This window comes from Oncorhynchus tshawytscha, linkage group LG01, assembly GCF_018296145.1.
Source record: "Oncorhynchus tshawytscha isolate Ot180627B linkage group LG01, Otsh_v2.0, whole genome shotgun sequence".
In the NCBI taxonomy this organism is placed as follows: domain Eukaryota; kingdom Metazoa; phylum Chordata; class Actinopteri; order Salmoniformes; family Salmonidae; genus Oncorhynchus; species Oncorhynchus tshawytscha.
This window is the reverse complement of record NC_056429.1, coordinates 24,610,023-24,623,376: the sequence shown is the minus strand read 5'-3', so window position 1 is coordinate 24,623,376 and position 13,354 is coordinate 24,610,023. Positions and strand designations below refer to the sequence as shown.

The 13,354-nt window shown below is 45.4% G+C and overlaps 1 protein-coding gene across 1 annotated transcript in view; it reads left to right on the top strand.

The window, feature by feature from the left end:
- LOC112260280 (voltage-dependent R-type calcium channel subunit alpha-1E) overlaps window positions 1-12,717 on the top strand; it is a 92,669-nt gene extending 79,952 nt beyond the window's left edge. The window contains exons 26-42 of the mRNA XM_042327877.1: window positions 136-246; window positions 608-688; window positions 802-921; window positions 1,042-1,107; window positions 2,154-2,245; window positions 2,328-2,490; window positions 2,668-2,795; window positions 3,969-4,065; window positions 4,895-5,000; window positions 5,147-5,254; window positions 5,370-5,470; window positions 5,566-5,672; window positions 5,942-6,077; window positions 9,928-10,056; window positions 10,682-10,826; window positions 11,022-11,203; window positions 11,323-12,717. Coding sequence (XP_042183811.1) covers window positions 136-246; window positions 608-688; window positions 802-921; window positions 1,042-1,107; window positions 2,154-2,245; window positions 2,328-2,490; window positions 2,668-2,795; window positions 3,969-4,065; window positions 4,895-5,000; window positions 5,147-5,254; window positions 5,370-5,470; window positions 5,566-5,672; window positions 5,942-6,077; window positions 9,928-10,056; window positions 10,682-10,826; window positions 11,022-11,203; window positions 11,323-11,898 — 2,448 coding nt within the window. The 3' untranslated portion in view covers window positions 11,899-12,717. The remainder of the gene's footprint in view (window positions 1-135; window positions 247-607; window positions 689-801; window positions 922-1,041; window positions 1,108-2,153; window positions 2,246-2,327; window positions 2,491-2,667; window positions 2,796-3,968; window positions 4,066-4,894; window positions 5,001-5,146; window positions 5,255-5,369; window positions 5,471-5,565; window positions 5,673-5,941; window positions 6,078-9,927; window positions 10,057-10,681; window positions 10,827-11,021; window positions 11,204-11,322) is intronic.
- Window positions 12,718-13,354: the final 637 nt, after the last annotated feature.

Below are 13,354 nucleotides of genomic sequence, written 5' to 3'. Positions count from 1 at the left end.
TATGGTGGTTGAGCAAGATGGTGTGTGTTTGGGTTCATTGTGTCATTTGGGGTTATCTGTGCATCCCAGTAATTTGGAGTAATTCCAATTGTGTTTAATGGTGTCTCTCTCTTTCGCTCTCCTATGTGGTGGTAGTATTATTCAGCCCCACCAGTGTACGAGGCTGTGCTGAAACACCTGAACACAGCCTTCACTGTGCTCTTCTCTGTGGAGTGTGTCCTCAAGATCATGGCATTTGGCTTTCTGGTGAGGAAACAGTTTAAACTTACAGATGTAGGATCTTAATTTGAGAAGTTTCTTGCTGAGACTTTTCCTGCATGGCAGGAAATTTAAACTTGTAGTGTATTTGAGTTTTAAAAAGGCTTCTAAAGATTGTAATTTCAGACTTGATTTTCCCTAACGAAAAATGTATCAACCCCTACAAAAATGCCCATTAATTATAATCCACATAATAATTCACATTTCCTGTTTCTATTTTCCTCCTGTAGCAAACTGGCTCAAATGAAGATCCTACATCTGTACTGCCCATAACATCATGATCTGATAGTGTATGCAATGCTACTAACATCTACTGACTGAAGTATGGATGTTTTCCTCTCTTTTCCAGAACTACTTTCGAGACACTTGGAATATATTTGACTTCATCACGGTTTTGGGCAGCATCACAGAAATAGTGGTGGACCTGCAGGTAAAAAAGCATGACTGAATATCAGTCAATGGCTGATTACGTTGCCATTTCTATGCAGTGTACTGTAAATAAATGTCATATATAGTGCGAGTGTCTCTCTCATCTCCCTTTAGTCAATTGAGACCTTCAACATGGGTTTCCTGAAGCTGTTCCGAGCTGCTCGACTGATCAAGCTGTTGAGGCAGGGTTACACCATCCGCATCCTGCTCTGGACCTTTGTCCAGTCCTTTAAGGTCAGCTCCACTCACATTACAGTACAACACTGGAAAGAGACACTTAAGACTGAAGCCAGGTGTGTGTGTGTGTAACGTCTGGTACTGTTATTTTATCATGACATAGGGTTTCTCTTTCAGGCTCTCCCCTACGTCTGTCTGCTCATTGCCATGCTCTTCTTCATATATGCAATCATCGGAATGCAGGTAAGGTGTTGCTCACACGCTTGATCTATTCTGCCACTTTCTTGGTTCGTCATTGCATGGTGTGAATGTGTCGGTTCTGCATATAGCACAAGACATATCTCATGAATCGTCTCTATTCATATACTGTCCATACTGTCTATACACACCATTATATACTGAACAAAAATATTAACGCAACATGCAACAATTTCAACAATTTTAATGAGTTACAGTTCATATAACAAAATCGGTCAATTGAAATAAATTCATTAGGTCCTAATCTATGGATTTTTGCATAGGCCCACCCACTTGAGAGCCAGGCCCACCAACTGGGGAGCTAAACCTAGCCAATCAGGGCTTTTTGCAGACAGAAATCCTCAGTTTCATCAGCTGTCCGGGTGGCTGGTCTCAGACAATCCCGCAAGTGAAGAAGCCGCATGTGGAGTTCCTGGGCTGGCGTGGTTACAAGTGGTCTGTGGTTGTGAGCCCGGTTAGACATACTAACAAATTCTCTAAAACAACTTTGGAGGTGGCTTATGGTAGAGAAATTAACATTCAATTCTCTGGCAAAAGCTCTGGTGGACATTCCTGCAGTCAGCATGCCAATTGTACATTCCCTCAAAACATTAGACATCTGTGGCATTGTGTTTTTGTGACAAAACTGCACATTTTAGAGTGGCCTTTTATTGGCCCCAGAGCGAGGTGCACCTGTGTAATGATCATGCTGTTTAATCAGATTCTTGATATGCCACACCTGTCAAGTGGATGGATTATCTTGGCAAAGGAGAAATGCTCACTAACAGGGATGTAAACAAATTTGTGCATATGTAAAAAGTCTGGAATCTTTTATCTCAGCTCATGAAACATGGGACCAACACTTTACATGTTGCGTTTATATTTTTGTTAACGACTCTGACATGGCTCGTTCTGATATTTCTGATATATACTGTATTTGGAATTTGTGTATTATTTTGTATTGTTAGGTATTACTGCACTGTTGGAGCTATAAACATAGGCATGGCGTATGTGTACACGACCCATACAATTTGATTTGAATATTCCTCAAGGTTTTTGGAAACATCAGACTGGATGAGGAGACTCACATCAACCAACACAACAACTTCAAGACCTTCTTTGGTGCTCTGATGTTGCTATTCAGGTACAGTAGGATATCCTGCATGTGTCACACAGTGGCTAACTAAGGCTCAGTCTCTGAACAACACACTGCTGTCTGCCTGCAGGAGTGCCACGGGGGAGTCGTGGCAGGAGATCATGCTGTCATGTTTAGGGGGGCAGAAGTGTGAGCCAGACCCCTTAGCTCTAACGTCAGACCATGAGGAGCGCTGTGGAACTGAGTTTGCCTACTTCTACTTTGTTTCCTTCATCTTCTTCAGCTCATTTCTGGTAAGAGTCCTACTCTAAGAGTCCTACTGTCCTACTCTATGAGTCCTACTCTAGGAGACCGTCTCTTACCAGAAATGAGAGGAAGAAGTTGAAGGAGACACTTACATGCATACATATTCCCTTTCATGTACACCTATTGTAGTTCCTTGTCTATGACCTCCTCTAATCACTGTTCAGATGCTGAATCTGTTTGTGGCTGTGATCATGGACAACTTTGAGTACCTCACCCGGGATTCTTCCATCTTGGGGCCTCATCATCTGGATGAGTTTGTTCGTATCTGGGGTGAATACGACCGAGCTGCTTGGTAAGTCAGAGGCCCAACAACACATACTAACACATACAAAGTAGCAGCACAGCACATATGTTATACAGCATGTGTAGGAATTATTTACTATTTTAATGTTATTCTAATGTTTCACCCAACTACTTACAAATACCACCATATGGCCTTAACCATTTCACAATATGAATAGTATTGCATATTTGCCTAATTGTTGTCCGATATGTCCTGATGCTCTGCTCTCCGGGTTCTTGTTAGGACAATGGTGGCAATCCAGCTCTAGTAAACTCCAGCAAAGCTGAATCTCTGTGTTTATTGTTAACTACAGAAATATATGTTCTTTCCAGTGGAAGGATTCACTATAAGGAGATGTACACAGTAGTACGCACTATTTCACCTCCCCTGGGCTTTGGAAAGAACTGCCCCTACACCGTGGCCTGCAAGGTTTGGCTCCCCCACCACTACCCCATCACTTCCCCACTATCCCTTGATCCCTTAACCCCCTCCTACCTGTTGGGACCCTTCGTATGCCCCCTTCCATTCCTCTCCAACAATTTTCACTACCCCTCTAAGGCCTGCTTGCACTGCTGAAGGGGGACCACCCTGTTCTGCCCCAGGCCAAAGAATGACTGGGTTATGGCTTCAGGATACAAAGAGACGGCTCCTCCTCTAGCATACAGACAATATCATTATGCACTTCATGCTGTAGATGCAGAGCAATGAACTATTGGAACATATAGTGTAACAAACAACTACACAAAACCAGTGTGCTGAGTCGTGACACTCTGTAGCTGGTTGGATCTGGTACCTCTGATTTAGTTGAGTGGTTATAATAGAATCATGAGAAGGGTTATAGTGGGGCCTACTGTAAGTCCCTCCCTGACAATTGTCAGCAGTAACGCTGCAGGTTTAGGATACCAGGTAAGTATCTGCCAGATCCACAGAGGACCCTGCTGTCATTCCTTTGGTCTTTGATTTTAGATTTCTTCTTCTCTCTCTTTTCTATGCCAAGTCTGCATAGAAATACCACAACCTGATTTGATCCTCTCTGTGTAATGCCATTGAATAACCCTCTTTCTGATCTCTTCCTTTTTTTCATATTCTTTTCTTCCTCCATTCCTTGGTAATACCTTCCCTGCCCTTCCTCCTCCTCCTCGTCCTCCTCGTCATCTGCCCTGCTCCCTGCCTCCTCCCCAGCGGGCGTATTCATTACACTGACATGTACGAGATGCTGACTGATATGTCGCCACCTCTTGGCCTCGGAAAGAAATGTCCCTCCAAAGTGGCTTATAAGGTAGACCAAAGACAACTGGGCAACGGTTCTACATTTGGTCAATGGAGATGGCAAAGTAAAACCTTTCCCTCTGTGTTGTATAGCCAATTCTAATGAAGTGTGGAAAATGACTGTTGTCTATATCGTACCGTAACGTGTCGCTTGTGGAATTGTAAGAGAATCCACAATGGTGTTTTTTGATCGGCAGATGACAATACGTAGAGTAAAAATAAATTAGCATTGTGCTTTGGCGTTTTCTTTTTTGTATTGATTTGCATCTTGGCAGAGAACTAACTGAGTAAGGTTTTGTGTGTTTAAGAGCTGTTTGTGGAATAACTGGTTTTCAGTGTCAGTAAGAATGCTTCGGTTTTGAAACGGGTGCAAAAAGCTAACATGTATTTCATAGAGCCACATTGTACAGTGTCAGAATGCCAAACAACCTTTCTCAATCACTGCTGCTTGATTACTTCCTCTATCTCTACGCATGTGCCTTCTGCCCTTGCCCTCTTTGCCTTTTTTTCTCATTATCATTGTCTTGTCATATGTGTGCATGGACTGTACAATGGGAATGAACCTAACCTCTTTGTGCACACTGTGTTGTGAGTCTCTTGGCTGTTGTTACAATGTCATACTTATTAGAGAATTGTGTTATTAAAACATGCATTTATAATCCTTCGATTGTAAGTTTAGCTTGAACAGTGAAAAAAGACCAAGTAGTTGAGACTTGTATATTACTGTAAGGCATAGATGGTTAACTGAGCTTCTCTTGTTGGCAACATGTTGTCTCCTGGTTAGTGAGTAATATTTCCTGCTTTGCTCCCCCCTCTTTCCCTTCCATGGACACCCTCAGAGGCTGGTGCTGATGAACATGCCCGTGGATGAGGAGATGTCTGTTCACTTCACCTCCACCCTCATGGCCCTGATCCGAACTGCCCTGGAGGTCAAGATAGCCAGAGGTCAGGCTAGCATGTGAAAATAGCTGAACATGAACAACTCTCTGAACTTGTTGTTCTTCTCAACTTTCTCTACACACTGTTGACCAACTGCCCCCATGAGCACCTGCTGCATGCTTTATCTCCTGTTGTTGTTGTGGTGGTTCCAGGAGGGGAGGACAGGGGGCAGATGGATTCAGACCTACAGAAGGAGATCAGTATCATCTGGCCACACCTTTCTCAGAAGACGCTAGACCTGCTCGTCCCCATCCACAAAGGTGACAGTCAGAATGTATAGTACCTCTGGCATTAGTCAATGTAGTTGAACTATTTGCTATAGTAGTTTTGCTTTTCAAAGAATTCCAAATGAGTGACATTATGCCATTCTTCCAGCCAATCATATGACCATTGGGAAGATCTATGCAGCTATGATGATCATGGACTACTACAAGCAGAGCAAAGCCAAGAAGCTCAGGCAACAGTTGGAGGAGCAGGTATATCTACCTCTATGTACAGTATGAAACTATGGCCTCTGAACAGTAGTTTGCATACTCTCATACTGGACCTATTTCATCCTCATCCCCTATAGAAACACGCTCCCATGTTCCAGCGTATGGACGCGTCCTCTCTGCCTCAGGACATCCTCTGCAGTGCCAAAGCCCTCCCCTTTCTGACCCACAGCGCTGGATCTGCCCTGTAAATATGCTTTTTGACTCCTAAAGTCCCCGAGCCTGTGTGTGCGTGTGGGTACGGGTATGTTAATAGATGTGTGTGTTCATCCTAGATAGGCATGCTGAGCGCCGATGACGTACGCCGTCAATTAAGGCAGCCCACTGCACCTCTCTGATTCTGAGGGGTTGGGTTAAATGCGGAAGACACATTTAGGTTGAATGCATTCAGTTGTGCAACTGACTAGGTGTCCCCTATCCCTCTCTGAATGTCTGTCTTCTTATCCATTCCATCAGGACCAGAGGAGGGTTTGTGGCCTTGAGTCCCATCTCCCCCCAGGAGATGTTCATGCAGCCCATGTCCCAGGACCTAGAGGACAGAGAGGAGGACTACCACCACTATCACCACCACCACCACCAGCTCCACACTCTGGTAAGGAATAGGTCTCAGGTACTGTAACACCCCCAGAAACACACTCACTCAACGCCCTAATCAAAGCAAATCAAATCAAAGGGATAGTTCACCAAAATTTCTAAATTACACATTGCTAAGTAAATCAATGTATGTATGTTGAACAAAAATATAAAACGCAACATGTCAAGTGTTGGTCTCATGTTTCATGAGCTGAAATTAAGAATTTTCCATACACACAAAAAGCTTATTTCTCTCAATTGTTGTGCACAAATTTCTTTACACCCCTGTTAGTGAGCATTTCTCCTTTGCCAAGATAATCCATCCACCTGATAGATGTGGCATATCAAGGAGCAGATTAAACAGCATGATCATTACACAGGTGCACCTTGTGCTGGGGACAATAAATGGCCACTCTAAAATGTGCAGTTTTGTCACATAATACAATGCCACAGATGTGTAAAGTTTTGAGGGAGCATGCAATTGGCATTCTAACTGCAGGAATGTCCACCAGAGCTGTTGCCATAGAATTGAATGTTAATTTCTATACCTCCAATGTCATTTTAGAGAATTTGGCAGTACGTCCAACCAGCCTCACAACCGCAGACCACTTGTATGGCGTTGTGTGCGAGCGGTCTGCTGATGTCAACGTGATTTGAGTGCCCCATGGTGGGGTTATGGTATGGGCAGGTATAAGCTATGGACAACAAACACAATTGCTTTTTATCTATAGCAATTTGAATGCACAGAGATACCGTGACAAGATCCTGAAGCCCATTGTCATGCCGTTCATCTGCCGCCATCACCTCATTGTTCCGGTATGATAATGCACAGCCCCATGTCACAAGGATCTGTACACAATTCCTGAAAGCTGAAAATATCCCAGTTCTTCCATGGCCTGCATACTCACCAGACGTGTCACCCATTGAGCATGTTTGGGATGCTCTGGATCGACATGTATAACAGCGTGTTCCAGTTCCCACCAAAATATCAAGCAACTTTGCACAGCCATTGAAGAGGAGTGGGACAACATTCCACAGGCCACAATCAACAGCCTGATCAACTCTATGCGAATGAGATGTGTTGTGCTGCATGAAGCAAATGGGGGTCACACCAGATACTGACTGGTTTTGTGATCCACGCTCCTACCTTTTTTAAGGTATCTGTGACCAACAGATGCACATGTGTGTTCCCAGTCATGTGAAATCCATAGATCAGGGCATAATTCATTTATTTCAATTGACTGATTTCCTTATATGAACTGTTAGTCAGTAAAATCTTTGAAATTGTTACATGTTGCAGTAATATTTTTGTTCAGTGTACAAGGTACGGCAGCAACCTATGCTTTGGTATAGTTTCCCTGGCAGTGGCTCGCACTGTTTCCAAATGCTAACATTTTTGCATTTGGTGCACAAATCACATTCAAGTCATGGGACTGATTTTTGCATTTTTCGGAATCAATTTGAGATACTTTCAGATGATGTGGACATGATGTGTGTAGATTGCTTACATGGTAAGTAAACCAATATTTTATTTTGTCATTTTGGTGAACTATGCCTTTAAAGTTAATTCCACATGTACACAGTGTAAAAGCATGTATTAGTATGTTACTCACTTAATGGGGAAATGATTGTGTTTTTAGTATCAGACACTTAATGCATTAGTAGTTAGACTTTTGATGGATCCAGTGAGATATTATGGGGTTGGGTTATAGTCTGGTAGGATGTGGTTGTGATCCAGAGAGAATGGGAGGGGGGAATTGAGACTGTTTGTCCCAGGAGAGGCAGCGTCTGGCTGGACTCACTCTGACTCATCCAATCCCCCATCCATCACTGTGTCACTGTCCAGTCAATTAGTTGTCGCTGTCCCAGCCCAATCAGTATGCAGTATTCGGACGCTAGTGGGGTGTGATTTGTGTCGAGAGGTTTTATGTATGGTGCCAGTGTATTCTGCTTCATCATCAAACTCTTGTCTGAAACAACATTGTATAAAGCACTGTTGCTGATCCCTACACTCTTATTCTTAGAAAAAAAGGGTTCCAAAAGGGTTCTTTGGATATCACCGTTTTTGGTTCCAGGTAGAACTCCTTTGGGTCCATGTAGAACCCACAGTGGAAAGGGTTTGACCTGGAACCGAAAAGGGTTCTTTAAAGGGTTCTCCTATGGGGACAGTCGAATAACAATTTTTCCAAGCGTGCACGGTACGATCAGACTGTCATCATAACTATTAGACCCAGCACAGATTCGTTTCTCATCTGTGATTCAGGCACCCTTTTAGTCCTTTTTTGCCCCAAATGGTAGTTACAGTCTTGTCCTATCGCTGCAACTCCAGTACAGACAAGGGAGAGGCGAAGGTCGAGAGCCATGCGTCCTCTGAAACACGACCCTGCCAAGCCACACTGCTTCTCGACACACTGCTTGCTTAACCCAGAAGCCGGCCGCACCAACGTGTCGGAGGAAACACTGTACAACTCGCGACTGACGTCAGCGTTCATGCGACCGGCCCGCCAAAAGGTGTCGCTAGAGCGCGATTGGACAAGGACATCCCAGCCAGCCAAACCCTCCCCTGTGCCGCCTCATGGGTCTCCCGGTCGCGGCCGGCTGCGACACAGCCTGGAATCAAACCCAGGTCTGTATCGACACCTCAAGCACTGCGATGCAGTGACTTAGACCGCTGTCCAACTCGGGAGGCCCCGTCATACACACTCTCACGTTACACTCAAAGCCATTCAAACACACACCTATATTTTTATCAATACACGCTCTAATGACCTCTACACAATCAATGCCAGTTCTATCTAGCAGTACTGGATTGTAGTAGCTGATACAGCTGCCTTGCCCCCTTCTGTGTCATTCCCAACTTCACCATGGCAATGTCTTACCATGCTGTATACTCCACACAGTGTTGTTCCTTGTTTTAGGCATTATGACTGCGCACCCATTTCTATGAAATGGTATCATAATTTCTTCGCCATAGGCTTTGATGGACCATGCATATTATGCTTACTTTGCAAAATTGTCGGGATTCCGCTGAGCTTTGGCACTATGGAGAGTGTGACTCTGACTACATGAAAGTGTGTGCCTTTCTGTAAGTGTGTCAATGGAACAGAGATGGAGACGGCAGCTTGTCTCTAGTGGTTCAGTGTCAGACTCAGCACTCCTCTCATGGTTTTGTGGTTTAACTGTACTGTGCCGGTATTTGGCACCGTTCTCATCATACAGAGCTGTATGACATATGGCTCTCCCACACACCTCTCTGTTCTTTGAGCAGCTGTACAGAGTTCTGTTGGAGGATACTACTCACCTCTTTTGGTTATGGTTTCTCAGCTCCTCTCAACTCTTTGGTGATGAGTGAGGCATTTTGGTTTCCTAAGCCTGCATGCATGTGACTGGTTCTTTCCTCCGCTTCATGACTTTCAGTTATTCAAGCGCCAGCTTTAACCCCTTTTTGCGCATGTTGACTCCGCCCCCTTCCTCCCCTCAGCCCCTCCTCTCTGCCCCGCCTGGTTGTCAGCCCCTCATTGACAGTGGTACTCCAACCCACAGTACATCTGAGGAATCCAGACAGGCACCACTCACACAGGTTCACAATGAATAGTGAAAAATGAATACATTACACTGCCAACACACAGTGCTTTGGCTGTCACTGTGCTCAGCCAGTGCTTTTACTCTGAGTTAAGAGGGTGTACGGCTATTCGATATTGATAGCTCCACTCTACAGTATGTCAGTCAGCATACTACATCTGCTTGTGGCGTGTTGGTACAGTAGTCCTCTGCTGGTCCCCTGACGTCATTGCTGCAAACTCTGTCTGTTTTCACACATTAGAACTCTGCTGTGTTTCTCTCCCCTTCCTCTTTCTCTAACTATATAGGTTCCGGAGCGCAAAGAGTTTAACCGCATCCTTTGCCCTACTAACAGGCAGGATGCCCCACTCAAGGTGCCCGGGTGGGCAGTCTCTATCCGAGCCTCGTCTATGCCTCAGCTGGCTGTAGACACACAGGTACCTGTTACTGTACAGCCCCTCACCTCCCCTCCTCTACCCATGGGGAAAGAACAGGACCCAGGCAGACAGCCTCTGTGGCGGCTTCAGAGGGATTGATGAACACTGGGGCAGTGCAGGGACATAGATACAGCAGTCAGTCAGCCAATCTGCCATGAAGTGGAGGATTGGGTGTTACTAGGTTGCTATAGTAGATACATATGATTTCAACTGTTACCTTCAATGGTTGTTGACAGTGTGGGTGGCATACTTTGATGGTTTCTAATCATTGTGTGGCAAAAATGTCAGTATGCCAGGTTTTCCAAAACGGTGTCTTTTTAGTTCAAGGTATTATGGCTTGGAAGTGACTTTGGGTCCTTGAAAAGCGCTATGTAAATACCATGTATTAAACATGGAATGTGTGTGGTGAATGGGAGAAAGTCTTCTGCTCAGAACTAGAACTCCACACACTTCCTACCCTCCCACATCCTCTCAACCAATTGCATATGCGTGTGTGTGTGTGTGTGTGTGTGTGTGTGTGTGTGTGTGTGTGTGTGTGTGTGTGTGTGTGTGCGTGCGTGCGTGCGTGCGTGCGTGCGTGCGTGCGTGCGTGCGTGTGTGTGTGTGTGTTTATCTGTGTGTGTAGGTTGGGACAGACAGCAGCAAATTGATGAAACGCTCCTTCTCCACTATTGGTGATCAGTGCGTAAATGGGCTGTGGCAGGAGGAGTACTCTCTGGAGAGGGTCAGTTCTGACCGTCTGTATAGACCACGACAGAGGAGCATCAGAGGTACCTTATACACAGTTGCAGGAATGTGTTCACTATGCCATTGCTTAGGGTCTATTCACTGGTCCTGTTCCATTTGAAGAACTATTGAAGAACACTGGTGGTTCTCAGTTTTAGAAGCCCCCTGATGAAAGCTGTGTGTTTACTAAAATGTATGTGACCCTCTTCATAGCTCCCCTCTCTCTCCTTGCCTCTCAGGCATCAGGTCCAACCTCAGGGAACCAGTGGATCAAGAGCGGGGGCGCTCCAAAGAGCGGCGCCACCTGCTGTCTCCCGACGTGTCCCGCTGCAACTCTGAGGAGCGGGGCCAGGACCCATCACAGGAACGCAAGCAGTCCCGCTCCCCCAGCGAGGGACACGCACATGTCCACCATAGACAGGTGGGTGTTCTTTTAACGGCCCTGACACTGTTATTATTTAATTCCTGGCTTTAACTGTCAATAACCGCCCCTACTACCATTAAAGCCTGGTTTATGTGTGAAATCTCTTATCTCTGCAGGGCAACACTTCAGGCAGCCCAGGCCTGTCTAACTCTGAGTCCAGCACACCCAGTGGCCGTCGGCAGCTCCCCCAGACGCCATCGCGGCCACGCCCCCACATCTCCTACTCCCCCCTGATATGCCGAGCCCACCCCTCCCCCTCTGCTGTCAGCGAGGGCAGAGCCCAGACCCAGGAGGCCCCTGGAGAGACGGAGGAGCCCTTGTGGAGGGAGGAAGGGGAGAGGCCAGCCCAGGTGGCAGGAGGAGGATCGGGGGTGGGGGTGGTAGTAGGGGTGAGTGACCCAGGGTTAGGGGTCAGTCACCCACATCCCTCCCCTCACCGGTACATCTCGGAGCCATACCTGCCCCTGCACGAGGAGTTCCACAGCCCAGACTCCTCAGGCCTGGAGGAGACTCTGACCTTCGAGGTGGCCATTGCAACCAGTCTGGGTCGGGCCAACACCATCAGCTCTGCCCCCCAGCTCAGACACAACTGGCAGGTCCCCAACGGACACTTCCATAAACGCCTGGGTCAGGCCAGCTCTGTGGCCGCCTGCGAGCTCCTGTGTGACACCGACGAGGATGACCGCTGTTAGGGCCGGGACTGGGAGAGGAAGAGGAGGAAGATGGACAGCAAAACTGGGTACCAGAGAGACAGGGGTCCTCAGTCTGAAGTACACTGTCAGGGCGTGTACTGAGTGTACATCTGTCTGTGTGTGTGTGTGTGTAGGAGTGCAATATGTTTGCTAAATCAATAAGACAGGGAAGATATGGGAAGTGCACTGCTGACGTACAGTGCAAAAGTTCACCAGTTGCATTTTGATTGTTGTTTGAACAAAGTCGAATAACTGGGGAGAATGTATCCTCACTGCTTAGACCTATGAAAAATAATACGTATGTTTCAAGTACAGTATGTAGCTGAAAATAGCATGTGAGACTGAAGTAGCAGGAATGTATTAAAATTGTTCTCTTTTCCTCATGTAAGATAAGAAGAAAGCTCTCAATTGTTAGATCTTTGTGGATCATGAAACAGTGATCGGTGTGTAGGGATCCGAAGCAGACATTGGCTGTCACAACAGACACTGCTTTAAAACAACCCAGCTAGCACATTTGGTTGCTTGGAAATTATGGCAACGAAAGTTCTTGGTCCTGGCAACGAAGCCATACGTTTCTTCACCCGTAAAATGCAACGTTTTTTAAACATTCTGAGAATGGAGATGAAAATATTGTCTCTTCTGGAAAAGTACATTTTTAGGTTGCAGAGAGGATCTGAGAACATTTTACTATGGTTACCTGAAAGTTTTATTAACGTTCTGAGAACGTAAATTATAGGTAGTTTTACTGTTTTGAACTCCAAGCACAGATAGGACATTCATGAGGCATTAGTCATGCAAACACATTTCTTTTTTTTATTGTGGCACAGCGCCAGTGAGATTCAAACCTATAATCCTCTGTTTTCTATTCATGGAATTAGTCCACTGTGCCACCAGGATGCAGTTAGCATGCCATGTTTTTTTAAACTCATACAAAGCTGTTAATTTTAGTCTATTCAAAAGACCCTATTTCAAAGGAAACAAGCACTTATTAAGATCAGGTGTGGCTCATTAGTGGTCATGGTCAACACACCTGAACACACTTAAGAGTATAGAGAGAGTTTTGTTGATGCTGTGAACAGAATGTACAGTAAAAAAGTTTGGACACACCAACTCATTTCTTTATTTTGGCTATTTTCTACATTGTAGAGTAATAGTGAAGACATCAAAACTATGAAATAACACATATGGAATCATGTAGTAACCAAAAAAGAGTTGAACAAATCCAAATATATTATAGATTTTAAATTATTCAAAGTAGCCACCCTTTGCCTTGATAACAGCTTTGCACACTCAACCAGCTTCATGAGGAATGCTTTTCCACCAGTCTTGAAGGTTTTCCCACGTATGCTGAGAACTTGTTGGCTCCTTTTCCTTGATTCTGCGGTCCAACTCATCCCAAACCTTCTCAATTGGGTTGAGGTCAGGTGATTGTGGAGGCCAGGTCATCTGATGCAGC